The following is a 17,695-nucleotide window of genomic DNA, read 5'->3' as shown; positions in this document are numbered from 1 at the left end:
TTCGAACCAGGGGGATCTCAGGGGGGCGTTTACCGGGACATGTAAAAGTAGTAGAAAATGACCGATATTTATTTATTTAACAATCACCAGACACAGCTCAGAGGCCATTTTGCATTGAATATCCAACAACATTAACAATGGAAAGGATTTAGGAAGGTATCGCCCAGGGCCTGTTTAGTAGGTGCTATCCCGGCATTTGCCTGGTAGGACTGAGGGAAACCCTGGAAAACCTCAGTCATGATGGTAGGCAGCGGGATTCGAAGCCACGACCTCCCGAATGCGAAGCCAACGCTCTACCACTTTAGCTATTAGTGTCGTATTCATATTTTCGCGGTCGCTGAAATCAATGGTGAAACTCAAGTCGCATTAACTTCCAAAATCACGCTATTCGGCTCCGGGCCGGGGGTCACCGGAGGGGGTGAGATACCAAGACATATAAAACTAATCCAAAATGTCCGATATTAGTGTCAAATCCATAGTTTTCGCGATTGCTGAGATCATTGGTGATACTCCCACAGGCGTTGACTTCCAAATGCAGCCTCTGTGCGAAGCATGTGTAAATTCAACTAGTTTTACAATATATGCGTTCCTTTCTCTGTTGAATCAAATGCTAAAAGAACTTTCTTTCAACACGATTTCTGTTTTTATTATTCCGTCAACTACTGTTGGTTCCAAATGACAGGTTAAAAGAGCAAAAGAAAATTGTCCTTGAAATAGCATGTTTGATACTGGAAGGATCCGGTGACGAAAAGTTATGATTAAAACTGTCCACGCTGTTACACCACGGCAGTTATGCTTTCGAAAGCTTGAAATCTCCATGAATAGTAGCAGGAATTCTGAGAATTCCATAACTTTCTTTGAAATTTCAAATTCCCTGACTCTTCCAGAATACCTCGCTTACCTCACCACCATATTGCAAGTAATACAGATCTCCTCATAAGAAAGAGTAAATAAAAGCTTCCTGTAGTTTTCTTTTTAATATTTAACGCTGATCCTTCTTTTTGTCATTTCATTTTGTTTTATCCTTCCTTAATTTTTCATTTCTGGTCTCGAAGGGGGGGGGGGGAGTCCGGATCGCCCGGACACCACCTTGGCTACGTTGATTACAGAATTTTCTCGTGAAAGAATTTCATTACACTAGAGGTGAAAAGCAGTACTGCAAAAATACATGTAATTCATATTGAGCACGATAGGAGACAATGTTCATTTCAGATTTTCCAGTGCGGTGGGATTGAATAAACGATGAGTGAATATAGTACTGTGAAAATTCTGGTAACTCAAATTGAGCACGTTCGGGAAATGCCCTAGAGGGAATTTCGAAGCTCTAGGCCCAAGAGCCACCTCTATAATCATCACTGACTGACATTTCAATAATGTGTTTTATGGTCTTATATCCGTGTTCCCATCGTTTCTCTCCCCCTCCAACTGGATACTTGATACTTTTTCTATTCCAAATTTTTGTGCTAGTTTTCTACCGAAACCTTGAGTTTTGTATTCTCATCGATTTCGAATTAGTTAATTATTTAAGTTTAGGATTCCCTTTTCTGCATCGAGGTTATATGAGACGTAGATTCAAAGATTATAATGACATTCAAACGCAGTAATCGTCCAAATCATTGTAAGAGGCTCCCACTGGGAATCGAACGTGTGACTACGTGCACGAAAGGCGCGCGTGCTAGCTACTAGAACAACGGAAATGGTGTCACTATTTTCGAGTCTCTTCAAAATTAAGTTGTATTTATATCTTACAAGTTGTGTGTACTTGCAATATAAGAAACAAACATAAATTAAAATTATAAGAAAATCTTAACAAAATCTTTATAAACGTTTAAGAATATGTTGAAAAGGCCAGAAATCTCTCACTCTCTCTCCCTCCCATGTCGTGGTGCTATTTAAAAAGTATACTTTAAAAATAATAATAATAATAATAATAAACTCTACAGTCGCACCTACAACTTTGGATGGCAAATAGTGTAGTTTGTCTTAATGCATAAGTTTACATTAATTAAATTCAAAACTTGCATTCCAACTTCTTTATAAATTGTATCAAAAGTACCACTATTCGTCTTAGCACTAATGAAAACTATGGATTCGCCTTTAATATCCGTCATTTTCGATTCCTTTTAAAATGTCACTCTTCCCGATTCTTCAGAGATGAACTTGAACGGTATGGAAACAGTCATTATCCATATCAGCGACTGACCCGAAAACTATGGATTCAACACGAATATCGATCATTACAATTATTTTTAAAATATCAGCTCTCCCATCCCCACTCCTTGGGATGCTAGGGGTTCCTTACCCTCCGGAGTATTTCTTTTCAGATTGTAAGACATATATGTATCAAGTTTAGTTGGAATTAAACCAAGTGTTACATAATTATGTAGGAAAAAATGTTTTAAAATTAATGGAGGTGACTCTTGAACTGGATGTGGCAGAAATCAACGACTTCCGGTTTAAGATTGATCACTGTAGAGTTAAAGACGTTAGTAGAAAGCTAGAAAGTGTTTCTGAAAATCGGTTAAACGTCCTAAGAATGCATATTATCTCTGTTCTTAACCTACAACTAAAACAGGAAGTGGAAGCGATTACCTACTTCCTGTTTTTAACGTTGATTGCTATGTTAGAAAAACTGTAGAAATTATAGATAACAAAACGCTGTCTTCCATAATCGATTAATCGTCCGTTCTCAGCTCCATTCTTAATCCATTCTTAATCCTATACTAAAACTGGAAGTGGTAGACATAAACCCTTTTCGGTTTTAACGTTGATCACTGCAAAGCAGAAACCGTAACCCGGTTTTCTACAATAGACTAAGAATACACTTCATCTTCATCATTTACCCACTATTAAAACTGGAACTGGTAGATATTAACCTCTATACGGAAGTAGATAGCAAGACGCAGTTTTCTGCAATCAATTAAGCATCCCAAGAATATAATTGTGTCACCAATCCAATCCCTCTACTAACACCGGAAGTTGTATAAATCTACTATCACTTCCTATTTCATTATTAATAAAGAAAATATTGTGTGAGCCTCCTTAGTGTCTTCACCAAAGTTTATTCAATACAAGCCTTCGTCTCGCTGAAGGCTTTGCCCTCAGACCCGCAAATTTGTTCGGTATAAGCTTTGCATCTCAAACCTGCAATCATCAGTGTTTGCTCGTTTTACAGCCTCGCACCTCACATACCTGCAAGTATACAGAATTTCAGTTGAAATACCTGGAGGATTTGCTCCCAGACCACCGTGTTTGTTCGGACTATGGCTTTGCAATTCATATATCTTTAAGCATACCAATTTCAGTTCAAATACCACGTTTCATGTCTTCAACTTTACGGGATCCCGAGATATAAACATCTAAGTATAATAATAATTGTAGTATACACGTTCATTCTCTTCCAAACCCTTTTCTTCCTTTCTAGATCACAATCAAAAACGCTGAAATATGTATATAATTACTGGGATTAGAGAGTAAGATTTATAATAATATTGTACAGTTAGAATTTGGTGATAGGCGTGCCCACCTAAAATTTTCTGGAGGGGACAGTACCCTTCACTCAACATTGTGGGCCAAATTTAAAGAAAGGCGGATGTCATTGCACCCCCCCCTTAATTTTCAAAATGTCACATAACATGAATTAAAGTGCTGCAATTTAGGATAGATAAATCCTATCAATGGTGATAACAGGTTCTGTTCCAGCGACACAAACAATCCTATTTATGGTACTGTTGACAATATTTATTATAATTAATGGGATTTCCAGGGCGATGATATTGATTTGTAGGTTTCGTGGCAGTACAATGAACTTATGATCAGTGACTAAACATATTATTCAAGTTCATGTTTTCATTTATGATTTGTATTGTTTCCCATTTTGACACTAAAATTGGGACTTTAAGTGTCCTGTTAAAAACCTCAGTAGTAGAAAAATGATCGATCTGGCTCAACCTAGGCCATATGAGGACAACTCAGGAGCCCCTGGGAAATTGACCACCGTACACCGTGAGCCCACGGTCTTTTACGACCTCCATTTTAGGGGTGAATTTAATCCCTTTTATGACCACTTTTAAGGGGGTGTATTCGTTCTCTTTTACGAGCACTTTTTAAGGGGTGAACTCGTTCCCTTTTACGAGCCCCCTGAGAAATTGACCACCGTACACCGTGAGCCCATGGTCTTTTACGACCTCCATTTTAGGGGTGAATTTATTCCCTTTTATGAGCACTTTATAGGGGGTGTATTCGTTCTCTTTTACGAGCACATTTTAAGGGGTGAACTCGTTCCCTTTTATGAGCATATTTTTCAACCCCTATTTTAACATAACAGAAATGACATAAGAATACGTAACATAGCAGGGTGAACTCGTTCCCTTTTATGACCTCCATTTTAGGGGTGAACTCGTTCTCTTTTATGAGCATATTTTTCAACCCCTATTTTAACATAGGAGATAACACATAAGATTACGATCACATAGAAGAGAAGATAACACATAAGAGTACGTAACACACAGCAGATTAGATAACACATAAGAGTACATAACATAACAAGGGTGTACTCGTTTCCAACCCCTATTTTAATTACGAACACATAGAAGAGAAGATAACAGATAAGAATATGAAACACACAGCAGAGCAGATAACATAACAAGGGTGTACTCGTTTTCAACCCCTATTTTAACATAGCAGAAATTACACTGAGACTATGAACACACAGCACTATTTTAACATAGTAGGTAACATAAGATTACGAACACATATAAGAGCAGAAGACTACATAACATAGTAGGCCTCCATTTTAGGGGTGAACTCGTTCTCTTTTATGAGCATATTTTTCAACCCCTATTTTAACATAACAGAAATGACATAAGAATACATAACTCATTCCAACCCTTATTTTAACATAACGAGCAAAGATTACAATCGAACACCCACGTTCTACAGATAATCATTTTAGAGGGTGCTTTGATGACCATTTTTTCCACCCCTAATGAAATTACATAGGAGAGCAGATAATACATAAGATTTGTTCCCTTTTATGAACACTTTTTAGGGGGTGAACTCGTTCCCTTTTATGATTACTTTTTAACCCCTATTTGAACATTTTAACATACCAGAAATGACACAAGCATGTCCTCAAACTACTGACCATCGTGAACAAAGGTCAAACTCAAAAACAAAACAACATATCGAGGTGCTGTTTCCACATTTAGTAAAAGTTCCAAAATAATGACCATCGAGGTCAAAGGTCAAAACTCGAAAACGGAGCCACATACTCAGGTGCTGTTTCCACATTTAGTAATTGGTCATCAACGACTACAAGTTCCAAAATAGTGGCCATCGAGGTCAAAGGTCAACATACTTAAAACCAAATCACTCGAAAATGGATCCACATATTGAGGTGCTCTTTCCACATTTAGTAATTGGTCATCAAATACTACAAGTTCCAAAATAATGACCATCGAGGTCAAAGGTCAAAACTCGAAAATGGAGTCAAATATCGAAGTGGTGTTTCCACATTTAGCAAGAGGTCATCAACTACTATAAGTTCCAAAAATAGTGATCATCGAGGTCAAAGGTCAAAGTACTTAAAACCTAATACCTCGAAAACGGAGCCAAATATCGAAGTGGTGTTTCCACATTTAGTAATTGGTCATCAACTACTACAAGTTCCGAAAAATGGCCATCGAGGTCAAACGTCAACATACTTAAAACCCAATCACTCGAAAATGGATCCACATATTGAGGTGCCGTTTCCACATTTATCAATAGGTCATCAGGTACCACAAGTTCAAGTGTATATATGATGTTCGAATTGACTGCAGCAAAGAAACTAGCAATATAACTTGAACATAAAATTGAACAAAAACACATTACTCTCGTACCTTTACTTACAAGAATTTTAATTTCTGTTCTTCATGGCATGGTCCATCACTCTACTACTCAAATAGAAAAAGTATCCTATGCAACTCTTTTGTGATAGCTTTCCGTAGTTCAGCCGTATTGCATATGTGATGTAGATACACTGTATCCTTTAAAACACTCCATAGAAAAAAGTCATGTGGTCTTAAATCGGGAGATCGAGCTGGCCACTCCACAGACCTACGTCGACCTTCCGTCGTCATGTGGTCTTAAATCGGGAATGTTTCATTCAGTCACTTTCGCACTGATACGGTTCTAAGGTTCTAAGTCCAGTGACCGTTTTCTCAATCTCACGCTACACAGTGTTGCCATATCGAAACTTTTTGTACAGAATTACAAATACTACAGTCAGTCAAACATCATATATATAATTATGGGTCACCTTATAGTACGAAAAAAGAATCTCATAAACGAGAGAGGATGAAATTACAATTTAGATATCACAATTAAGACTCTTTGATGATAGTAGGCTGTATCAAATCCACAACTAATGGTATTAAAACATTTAGTAGTGAAATTCATTGTTTTATGCTGCCGAGTATCTGCAGATCCGACACTACACATTTTCAATCTAATGTTATTCAGCATTTTCATTTTGTCCGGACTAAGGCACTCAATATTTGTATTGATTAGTTAAACACTCAGATTAAATGGTGTTAATAAATATGAATTTCTTTACGTTTAGATAACAGGACCTACAATTAAGGCGACGGCTTTTGAGAGCGAAGCGAAGGAGAAGGAAAAAGCCGCAAGCCAGCATGCAGCAGCCACAGTGCCTCAACCTCCTCAAGTGCATGACGAAGAATTAGTTGAGGAGGTGGAGAAAGTAGCTCAAGTTCAACGCGAGGAAGAAGAGGAGAAAGTGTTGGAAGCGATTACCGAGGAGGAGGAGGTCAAGTTGCTCAATACCATAAAGGTAATGATTTTATGTCACTTCTGTAATATTATTTTCAAGTCATTTCCAACTGGATGCTTTGAAACGTCACAGTTTTCTGCTCCTATTTTCAGTAAACTACATGGAATGAATACGGAACAGACAGGTGGTTCTATAAAAACCAATCATGACAAACAAACCAAAACATCGATGGTTTTAGAGATAAGCTACTTATGGGCCTATAGCTGTTCGTACACTGCCAACGCTTATTTTATTCCATTTCCTTTTCTCCCCTCATCTCCTTCTTAGCTCCTTTAATTTCTCACTGTCTGTCTCCACATGTAAAAGGTTGTTCTTACGTCATATACGAGATAAGTAAAAACTATTCGGAATGTAGCTATAGCGTTTTTTCTTGCAATACGAATAGGAAACTCACCTTAACATCATTTTTCAATATAGCCCCCTGCAATATAGTGCTCATCACGCACTTGGTTCATCGTTGAACAAGCTTCCTGATGCCCTCAGGAAAGAAGGTTTTCGGCTGATCAGCGAGCCACGCATGAACAGCGTCCTTGACTTCTTGGTCCATGACTAATTTCCAGACGATGTACCACTTCATCAATAGTCACTCGTTGGTCTAGCAGAACCATGGCACGTGCACGCTCAATGTTGTCATCATTTCTGGCCGTAGATGGTCATCCGGATCCATCCTCGTGTATAAAACTTGTGCGACAATTTATGAATTTTTCAATCCGTTCGTAGACACTTCGTTGCGGCAAGACACGGTTTCTGTATTGTACCGAAAGTGTTTGATGGATTGCGGCCTCTCATACACCTTCCGACCACAAAAGCCGGATCACTACTCGTTGTTCCTCTTTGGTGCAAACTTCCAAAGGAGCGGCTATGATCTATCTGCAACAAAAGGAAGACAAATGGAGGAATAAGATTCAAACTTTCATTGCATGACCACAACAGCATAACAATAAAATAAACGAGGGCAGAGGTCAGTTTGAACAATATAAGAACAGTTATATCACAATTGCGGATAATCTTTGACGTACTCTTGTATATACACCAATTAGAATGACTTCCTTACTGCATGGTATTCGATAATGAACGATGTTCTTCTGAAATGCTCTGGTAAGTAATTTCCAGTACTTCATTTTTAATTGAATGATTTTTTTACGTGGTAAAGCATGGGTTGAACACCATTAGTTCTACTAGGAAGTGGCATATTAACAATTGTTCAATTTCATACAAACACGTACATTATTAATTAGATTTCCTACTATATGTAATACAACATCTGTCTCACTTTACTAATTCCTCCACACATTCTACATCACGTAGATTTCGAAGCCTTAACACGCTAGTATCCCGAAACAGACCACACTGCCTTCTTCCTTTCATTTCTTTCAGCTTAGACCTTGGTTATATGGCATCCCTCTTCGCGAATCCTGGGTATTTCACACTACCTCCTTCCCATGACAAAGACTTGGCCACTGTAAACTTTACTAATAATTTAGCTAATTGTAATTGTGCCTCCTAAAGCACCATTACAAGTATTGCTTTATTCATAATTTCACAGTTTACTTTTGCCAATAGCTTCCTCATTCTTGCTTTTTCTTCACGGCCCCTCGCTTGGCCGTGTTTATGATGACCTATTGATGTTTCACCTAGAGAAAAAGAAATTCAGCGTGAAAACGAAAAACCTATACTGTTAATTCACCCGTCTGACCCCGATTTGCCAGATGAATTACGTGATAAAGTGAGAATCATATATCCAACACAGGAAATAGAAGATGTGTATTATTTTAGACGCTATAATAGATATAATGATGAAATACTCCCGGAAAGTGATGATGAGAGTGTTTCAAATATTACCTGTTTTGAACTGGAAGCTAATGAGTGCGAGTGTACTAGTGAAAGTATTAGTCATACATGCGTTATACAATTAATTATTTAATGAGTATACACCAAATTCAGTATTATTATGTGAAGCATGTTCTAAACATAATGAGAATGAAAAAGATCACAACTGTTTGCTGCAGTATGATTACGAATTATTGCAAAAGGTGTGGACGATCTTAATTAAATGTGAAATGAGAGAGAAAATCTATAAACTTTATATAAAGAAGCATTTTAAAGGTTGTAATATTAAGAACACTTATACTTTGGAGAAAAAATTTAATCTGGTATATGAATACATTACAGAGTGTGATTATTATATCAACAAAATAGTAGAAATGTTTTTAGAGAAGGATAAACAATTATTTAATTCTGTAAATGAACACTGAGCCCACTGTAGCATATGCATTTGATTGTGTAAGAATAGAAGAACTTGAACTGTTAACTGGATCAATTTGTAGTACTGTAATATTACAAACATTGGACTCTGGCAACTGATTTGTCAGGGAGAGTCAATTTAAATTGTTCTCTGGATGACACAAAAATATACAAAATGTAACACTACAAAGGTATAAAATTCTTAGCTGTTTTCTTCTGATTGTTACAGAAATGAAATAGAGTAATACAAAATGATATAATGGACTTTCATGATTGGTATAAAAGTGAATAGGTCACACAAATTTATTCCTTCGTTTATTTGAATAACACAAAAAGGTATAGAAATTCTGAGCTTATTCCGTCGTTTGTTTGAGTAGCAGAATATGGTATTTCTTTGTTTTTCTCTGGTTGGTACAGAAAGTAGTACAAAATGTACATAAAATAGACCTTCTCCGTTTTTTTTAATTGCAAACAAAATTTTTTCTACTTGGTATAAAATTGAATAGATCACTCAGTTTTAATAGCACAAAAGGTACAAATTGACCTTCTTTGCTTAAGCCACACAAAATTTATTCTTTCGTTTCTTTCTGTTAGTTAATATGGTTATTTGATTAGTACAAAATGTTAATTCTTTTCTTTTCCTGCTTGTTTTCAAAACTGAATAGGTCATAAAAATTTATTCCTTCGTTTATTTGATTAGTACAAAATGGTATAAGATGCTGAGTTATTTAAAATGGTATTTCTTATTGATACCAAATTGAATAGGTCACTCAAATTTATTCCATTGTTGATTTGTGTATCACGAAAATACTCAGCTAGTTAAAATGACCCTTCTTTGCTTTTCTTCTGATTGGTATAAAATTGAATAGATCACTCAAATTTATTCCTTCGTTTATTTAAATAGCACATAAAGGTATAAAATGATCCTTCTTCGCCTTTTCTGGTCAGTACAAATTCTTTCCTTTTTCTGCTTGGCACAAAAAATAATACTCCATTCAAATTTAGTTTTTTCATTTGTTTGAATGGCACAAAAGTACAGAAATTCTGAGCTAGTTAAAATGATCCTTCTTCGGTTTTTTTGTTTATTTGAATACTACTGAGCTGGTTAAAAAGGCATTTCACGCTGGTACAAAAAGTAGGACAACTAAACAAAACGTATATAAATTCTGAGCTGCTAGTTAAATTGGTCTTTTTTCGTTTTTTCTTTCGTTTATTTGAGTAGTACAAAATGGTATAAAATTCTGAGTTAGCTAAATTGGACCTCCTTCGATTTTTCTGGTTTGTACAAAAAACAGGCCACTCAAATTTACAAAAAGGTACAGAAATTCTCAGTTAGTTAAAATGGGCCTTCTTCGGTTTTTTCTGGTTAGTACAATTTTGTTCTTTCGTTAAAATACTCAGCTACAAAATTAAATAGCTCACTCATATTTATGCCTTCGTTTATTAGGCTAGTTTAAAATGATATAAAATGATCCTTTGTTTGTTGAAATAATACAAAATGGTATAAAATACTCAACTTCGGTTTTTCAAATGCATTACTTCGTTTAATTAATTTTAGAGTTGACACAAGTTATAATTCCTTTGTTTATTTGAATACTTCAAAATGGTGCAAAACTAAATACTCCATTGTTTATTTGAGTAGTACAAAATTGAATAGGTCACTTAAATTTATTATTTCGTATATTCAGCTAGTTCATTTTTTTCTCGTTGGTATAAAAAGTAGATCATCAAAATTATTCTTTCGTCACAGAAATTATGAACTTGTTAAAATGATCCTTCTTCGGGTTTTTCTGATTGATACAAAAATAGAACATTTCAGTATTTCAAAAGTTACATAATGGCCAATTTTCGTTTGTTTAAACAGTACATAATGGGCTAGTTAAAGTAGCTCTTCTTCTCTTTTCCAGTTGGTACAAAAGAAAATAATCCACCTGATCTTCACTTCTTTTTTCTTCTGATTGGTATTCCTTCGTTTATTGGAGTAGTACCAAATGGTATAGATGTCTGAGAATGGCATATCTTTGCTTTTCTTCTGATTGGTACAAAAATAAAATAGACCACTGAAATTTGTTCCCTCTATTATTTGAATAGCACAAAAAGGTATAAAATGACCCTTCTTTGATTTTCTTGTGATTATTTGGGTAGTACAAAATTGTACAGAAATATTGAACCTTCTTTATTTTTTTCATGTTCATACAAATATAAATACTCCATCCAAATTTGAGTAAAATGGTCCATGTTCGCTTTCTTCGTTTTGCTTAAATAATTCTCAGCTAGTTAATATAGCATATCTTTGCTTTCTTTTGAATAGCCCAAAAAGGTACAGAAATTCTGCGCTAGTTAAAATCGTATTCTCAAATTTATTCCTTCTTCACTTTTTTCTGCTTTGTACAAAATTGAATAGATCACACAAATTTACTAAATGAGGAAACGTTATCTCAATATGTGGTTTCATTTACGAGATTGACCTTTGACCTCGATGATCATTATTTTGGAACTTGTACTAGTTGATGACCTCTTGCTAAATGTGGAAACAGCATCTTAATATTTGGCTCCGTTTTCAAGTTATTAGGTTTTAAATATTTAACCTTTGACCTCGATGATCATTATTTTTGAAACTTGTAGTAGTTGATGACCAGTTACTAGATTTGGAAACAGCACCTCAATACATTGCTTCGTTTTCGAGTTATTGGGTTTTAAGTATTTTGACCTTTGACCACTATTTTTGGAACTTGTGGTACCTGATGACCTATTGATAAATGTGGAAACGGCACCTCAATATGTGGATCCATTTTCGAGTGATTGGGTTTTAAGTATGTTGACGTTTCACCTCGATGGCCATTGTTTCGGAACTTGTAGTAGTTGATGACCAATTACTAAATGTGGAAACACCACTTCGATATTTGGCTCCGTTTTCGAGGTATTAGGTTTTAAGTACTTTGACCTTTGACCTCGATGGTCACTATTTTTGGAACTTGTAGTAGTTGAAGACCTCTTGCTAAATGTGGAAACACCACTTCGATATTTGACTCCATTTGCGAGTTTTGACCTTTGACCTCGATGGTCATTATTTTGGAACTTGTAGTATTTGATGACCAATTACTAAATGTGGAAAGAGTACCTCAATATGTGGATCCATTTTCGAGTGATTAGGTTTTAAGTATGTTGACCTTTGACCTCGATGGCCACTATTTTGGAACTTGTAGTAGTTGATGACCAATTACTAAATGTGGAAACAGCACCTGAGTATGTGGCTCCGTTTTCGAGTTTTGACCTTTGACCTCGATGGTCATTATTTTGGAACTTTTACTAAATGTGGAAACAGCACCTCGATATGTTGTTTTGTTTTTGAGTTTGACCTTTGTTCACGATGGTCAGTAGTTTGAGGACATGCTTGTGTCATTTCTGCTATGTTAAAATGTTCAAATAGGGGTTGAAAAAGTAATCATAAAAGGGAACGAGTTCACCCCCTAAAAAGTGTTCATAAAAGGGAACGAATCTTATGTATTATCTGCTCTCCTATGTAATTGCATTAGGGGTGGAAAAAATGGTCATCAAAGCACCCTCTAAAATGATTATCTGTAGACCGTGGGTGTTCGATTGTAATCTTTGCTCGTTATGTTAAAATAAGGGTTGGAATGAGTTATGTATTCTTATGTCATTTCTGTTATGTTAAAATAGGGGTTGAAAAATATGCTCATAAAAGAGAACGAGTTCACCCCTAAAATGGAGGCCTGCTATGTTATGTAGTCTTCTGCTCTTATATGTGTTCGTAGTCTTATGTTACATGCTATGTTAAAATAGTGCTGTGTGTTCATAGTCTCAGTGTAATTTCTGCTATGTTAAAATAGGGGTTGAAAACGAGTACACCCTTGTTATGTTATCTGCTCTGCTGTGTGTTTCATATTCTTATCTGTTATCTTCTCTTCTATGTGTTCTTAATTAAAATAGGGGTTGGAAACGAGTACACCCTTGTTATGTTATGTACTCTTATGTGTTATCTAATCTGCTGTGTGTTACGTACTCTTATGTGTTATCTTCTCTTCTATGTGTTCGTAATCTTGTGTTATCTCCTATGTTAAAATAGGGGTTGAAAAATATGCTCATAAAAGAGAACGAGTTCACTCCTAAAATGGAGGTCATAAAAGGGAACGAGTTCACCCTGCTATGTTACGTATTCTTATGTCATTTCTGTTATGTTAAAATAGGGGTTGAAAAATATGCTCATAAAAGGGAACGAGTTCACCCCTTAAAATGTGCTCGTAAATGAGAACGAATACACCCCCTATAAAGTGCTCATAAAAGGGAATAAATTCACCCCTAAAATGGAGGTCGTAAAAGACCATGGGCTCACGGTGTACGGTGGTCAATTTCTCAGGGGGCTCGTAAAAGGGAACGAGTTCACCCCTTAAAAAATGCTCGTAAAAGAGAACGAATACACCCCCTTAAAAGTGGTCATAAAAGGGATTAAATTCACCCCTAAAATGGAGGTCGTAAAAGACCGTTGGCTCAAGGTGTACGGTGGTCAATTTCCCAGGGGCTCCTGAGTTGTCCTCATATGGCCTAGGTTGAGCCAGATCGATCATTTTTCTACTACTGAGGTTTTTAACAGGACACTTAAAGTCCCAATTTTAGTGTCAAAATGGGAAACAATACAAATTATAAATGAAAACATGAACTTGAATAATATGTTTAGTCACTGATCATAAGTTCATTGTACTGCCACGAAACCTACAAATCAATATCATCGCCCTGGAAATCCCATTAATTATAATAAATATTGTCAACAGTACCATAAATAGGATTGTTTGTGTCGCTGGAACAGAACCTGTTATCACCATTGATAGGATTTATCTATCCTAAATTGCAGCACTTTAATTCATGTTATGTGACATTTTGTAAATCAAGGGGGGGGGGTGCAATGACATCCGCCTTTCTTTAAATTTGGCCCACAATGTTGAGTGAAGGGTACTGTCCCCTCCAGAAAATTTTAGGTGGGCACGCCTATGACCAAAGTTCTAACTGTACAATATTATTATAAATCTTACTCTCTAATCCCAGTAATTATATACATATTTCAGCGTTTTTGATTGTGATCTAGAAAGGAAGAAAAGGGTTTGGAAGAGAATGAAGGTGTATACTACAATTATTATTATACTTAGATGTTTATATCTCGGGATCCCGTAAAGTTGAAGACATGAAACGTGGTATTTGAACTGAAATTGGTATGCTTAAAGATATATAAATTGCAAGGCCATAGTCCGAACAAACACGGTGGTCTGGGAGCAAATCCTCCAGGTATTTCAACTGAAATTCTGTATACTTGCAGGTATGTGAGGTGCGAGGCTGTAAAACGAGCAAACACTGATGATTGCAGGTTTGAGATGCAAAGTTTATACCGAACAAATTTGCGGGTCTGAGGGCAAAGCCTTCAGCGAGACGAAGGCTTGTATTGAATAAACTTTGGTGAAGACACTAAGGAGGCTCACACAATATTTTCTTTATTAATAATGAAATAGGAAGTGATAGTATATTTATATAACTTCCGGTGTTAGTAGAGGGATTGGATTGGTGACACAATTAAATTCTTGGGATGCTTAATTGATTGCAGAAAACTGCGTCTTGCTATCTACTTCCGTATAGAGGTTAATATCTACCAGTTCCAGTTTTAGTAGTGGGTAAACGATGAAGATGAAGTGTATTCTTAGTCTATTGTAGAAAACCGGGTTACGGTTTCTGCTTTGCAGTGATCAACGTTAAAACCGAAAAGGGTTTATGTCTACCACTTCCAGTTTTAGTATAGGATTAAGAATGGAGTTGAGAACGGACGATTAATCGATTATGGAAGACAGCGTTTTGTTATCTATAATTTCTACAGTTTTTCTAACATAGCAATCAACGTTAAAAACAGGAAGTAGGTAATCGCTTCCACTTCCTGTTTTAGTTGTAGGTTAAGAACAGAGATAATATGCATTCTTAGGACGTTTAACCGATTTTCAGAAACACTTTCTAGCTTTCTACTAACGTCTTTAACTCTACAGTGATCACTCTTAAACCGGAAGTCGTTGATTTCTGCCACATCCAGTTCAAGAGTCACCTCCATTAATTTTAAAACATTTTTCCTACATAATTATGTAACACTTGGTTTAATTCCAACTAAACTTGATACATATATGTCTTACAATCTGAAAAGAAATACTCCGGAGGGTAAGGAACCCCTAGCATCCCAAGGAGTGGGGATGGGAGAGCTGATATTTTAAAAATAATTGTAATGATCGATATTCGTGTTGAATCCATAGTTTTCGGGTCAGTCGCTGATATGGATAATGACTGTTTCCATACCGTTCAAGTTCATCTCTGAAGAATCGGGAAGAGTGACATTTTAAAAGGAATCGAAAATGACGGATATTAAAGGCGAATCCATAGTTCTCATTAGTGCTAAGACGAATAGTGGTACTTTTGATACAATTTATAAAGAAGTTGGAATGCAAGTTTTGAATTTAATTAATGTAAACTTATGCATTAAGAAAAACTACACTATTTCCCATCCAAAGTTGTAGGTGCGACTGTAGAGTTTATTATTATTATTATTATTATTATTAAAGTATACTTTTTAAATAGCACCACGACATGGGAGGGAGAGAGAGTGAGAGATTTCTGGCCTTTTCAACATATTCTTAAACGTTTATAAAGATTTTGTTAAGATTTTCTTATAATTTTAATTTATGTTTGTTTCTTATATTGCAAGTACACACAACTTGTAAGATATAAATACAACTTAATTTTGAAGAGACTCGAAAATAGTGACACCATTTCCGTTGTTCTAGTAGCTAGCACGCGCGCCTTTCGTGCACGTAGTCACACGTTCGATTCCCAGTGGGAGTCTCTTACAAAGATTTGGACGATTACTGCGTTTGAATGTCATTATAATCTTTGAGTCTACGTCTCATATAACCTCGATGCAGAAAAGGGAATTCTAAACTTAAATAATTAACTAACTCGAAATCGATGAGAATACAAAACTCAAGGTTTCGGTAGAAAACTAGCACAAAAATTTGGAATAGAAAAAGTATCAAGTATCCAGTTGGAGGGGGAGAGAAACGATGGGAACACGGATATAAGACCATAAAACACATTATTGAAATGTCAGTCAGTGATGATTATAGAGGTGGCTCTTGGGCCTAGAGCTTCGAAATTCCCTCTAGGGCATTTCCCGAACGTGCTCAATTTGAGTTACCAGAATTTTCACAGTACTATATTCACTCATCGTTTATTCAATCCCACCGCACTGGAAAATCTGAAATGAACATTGTCTCCTATCGTGCTCAATATGAATTACATGTATTTTTGCAGTACTGCTTTTCACCTCTAGTGTAATGAAATTCTTTCACGAGAAAATTCTGTAATCAACGTAGCCAAGGTGGGGTCCGGGGGATCCGGACTCCCTCCCCCTTCGAGACCAGAAATGAAAAATTAAGGAAGGATAAAACAAAATGAAATGACAAAAAGAAGGATCAGCGTTAAATATTAAAAAGAAAACTACAGGAAGCTTTTATTTACTCTTTCTTATGAGGAGATCTGTATTACTTGCAATATGGTGGTGAGGTAAGCGAGGTATTCTGGAAGAGTCAGGGAATTTGAAATTTCAAAGAAAGTTATGGAATTCTCAGAATTCCTGCTACTATTCATGGAGATTTCAAGCTTTCGAAAGCATAACTGCCGTGGTGTAACAGCGTGGACAGTTTTAATCATAACTTTTCGTCACCGGATCCTTCCAGTATCAAACATGCTATTTCAAGGACAATTTTCTTTTGCTCTTTTAACCTGTCATTTGGAACCAACAGTAGTTGACGGAATAATAAAAACAGAAATCGTGTTGAAAGAAAGTTCTTTTAGCATTTGATTCAACAGAGAAAGGAACGCATATATTGTAAAACTAGTTGAATTTACACATGCTTCGCACAGAGGCTGCATTTGGAAGTCAACGCCTGTGGGAGTATCACCAATGATCTCAGCAATCGCGAAAACTATGGATTTGACACTAATATCGGACATTTTGGATTAGTTTTATATGTCTTGGTATCTCACCCCCTCCGGTGACCCCGGGCCGGAGCCGAATAGCGTGATTTTGGAAGTTAATGAGACTTGAGTTTCACCATTGATTTCAGCGACCGCGAAAATATGAATGAGACACTAATAGCTAAAGTGGTAGAGCGTTGGCTTCGCATTCGGGAGGTCATGGCTTCGAATCCCGCTGCCTAACATCCTGACTGAGGTTTTCCAGGGTTTCCCTCAGTTCTACCAGGCAAATGCCGGGATAGCACCTACTAAACAGGCCCTGGCCGATACCTTCCCAAATCCTTTCCATTGTTAATGTTGTTGGATATTCAATGCAAAATGGCCTCTGAGCTGTGTCTGGTGATTGTTAAATAAATAAATATCGGTCATTTTCTACTACTTTTACATGTCCCGGTAAACGCCCCCCTGAGACCCCCCTGGTTCGAATTTCGACAAAAACGTTTAACTGTGGTCTGGAGCCTGGATCAAGGTATTCGTGACTAAAATTTGGTAACTCTCGGTCAATTTGTCTGGTTCCCAAGCCGGTTCCGGTAAACG

At 36.4% G+C, this 17,695-nt stretch overlaps 1 protein-coding gene across 1 annotated transcript in view; it reads left to right on the top strand.

The window, feature by feature from the left end:
• LOC145681112 (uncharacterized) overlaps nucleotides 1-17,695 on the top strand; it is a 461,261-nt gene that overhangs the window by 372,053 nt on the left and 71,513 nt on the right. The window contains exon 13 of the mRNA XM_081752524.1: nucleotides 6,605-6,835. Coding sequence (XP_081608650.1) covers nucleotides 6,605-6,835 — 231 coding nt within the window. The remainder of the gene's footprint in view (nucleotides 1-6,604; nucleotides 6,836-17,695) is intronic.

Source organism: Thermobia domestica, chromosome 3, assembly GCF_964235325.1.
Source record: "Thermobia domestica chromosome 3, izTheDome1.hap1.1, whole genome shotgun sequence".
NCBI classification, from domain to species: Eukaryota; Metazoa; Arthropoda; class Insecta; order Zygentoma; family Lepismatidae; genus Thermobia; species Thermobia domestica.
Note: the sequence above shows the minus strand (reverse complement) of the source record. Positions and strands in the feature narration are given on the sequence as shown.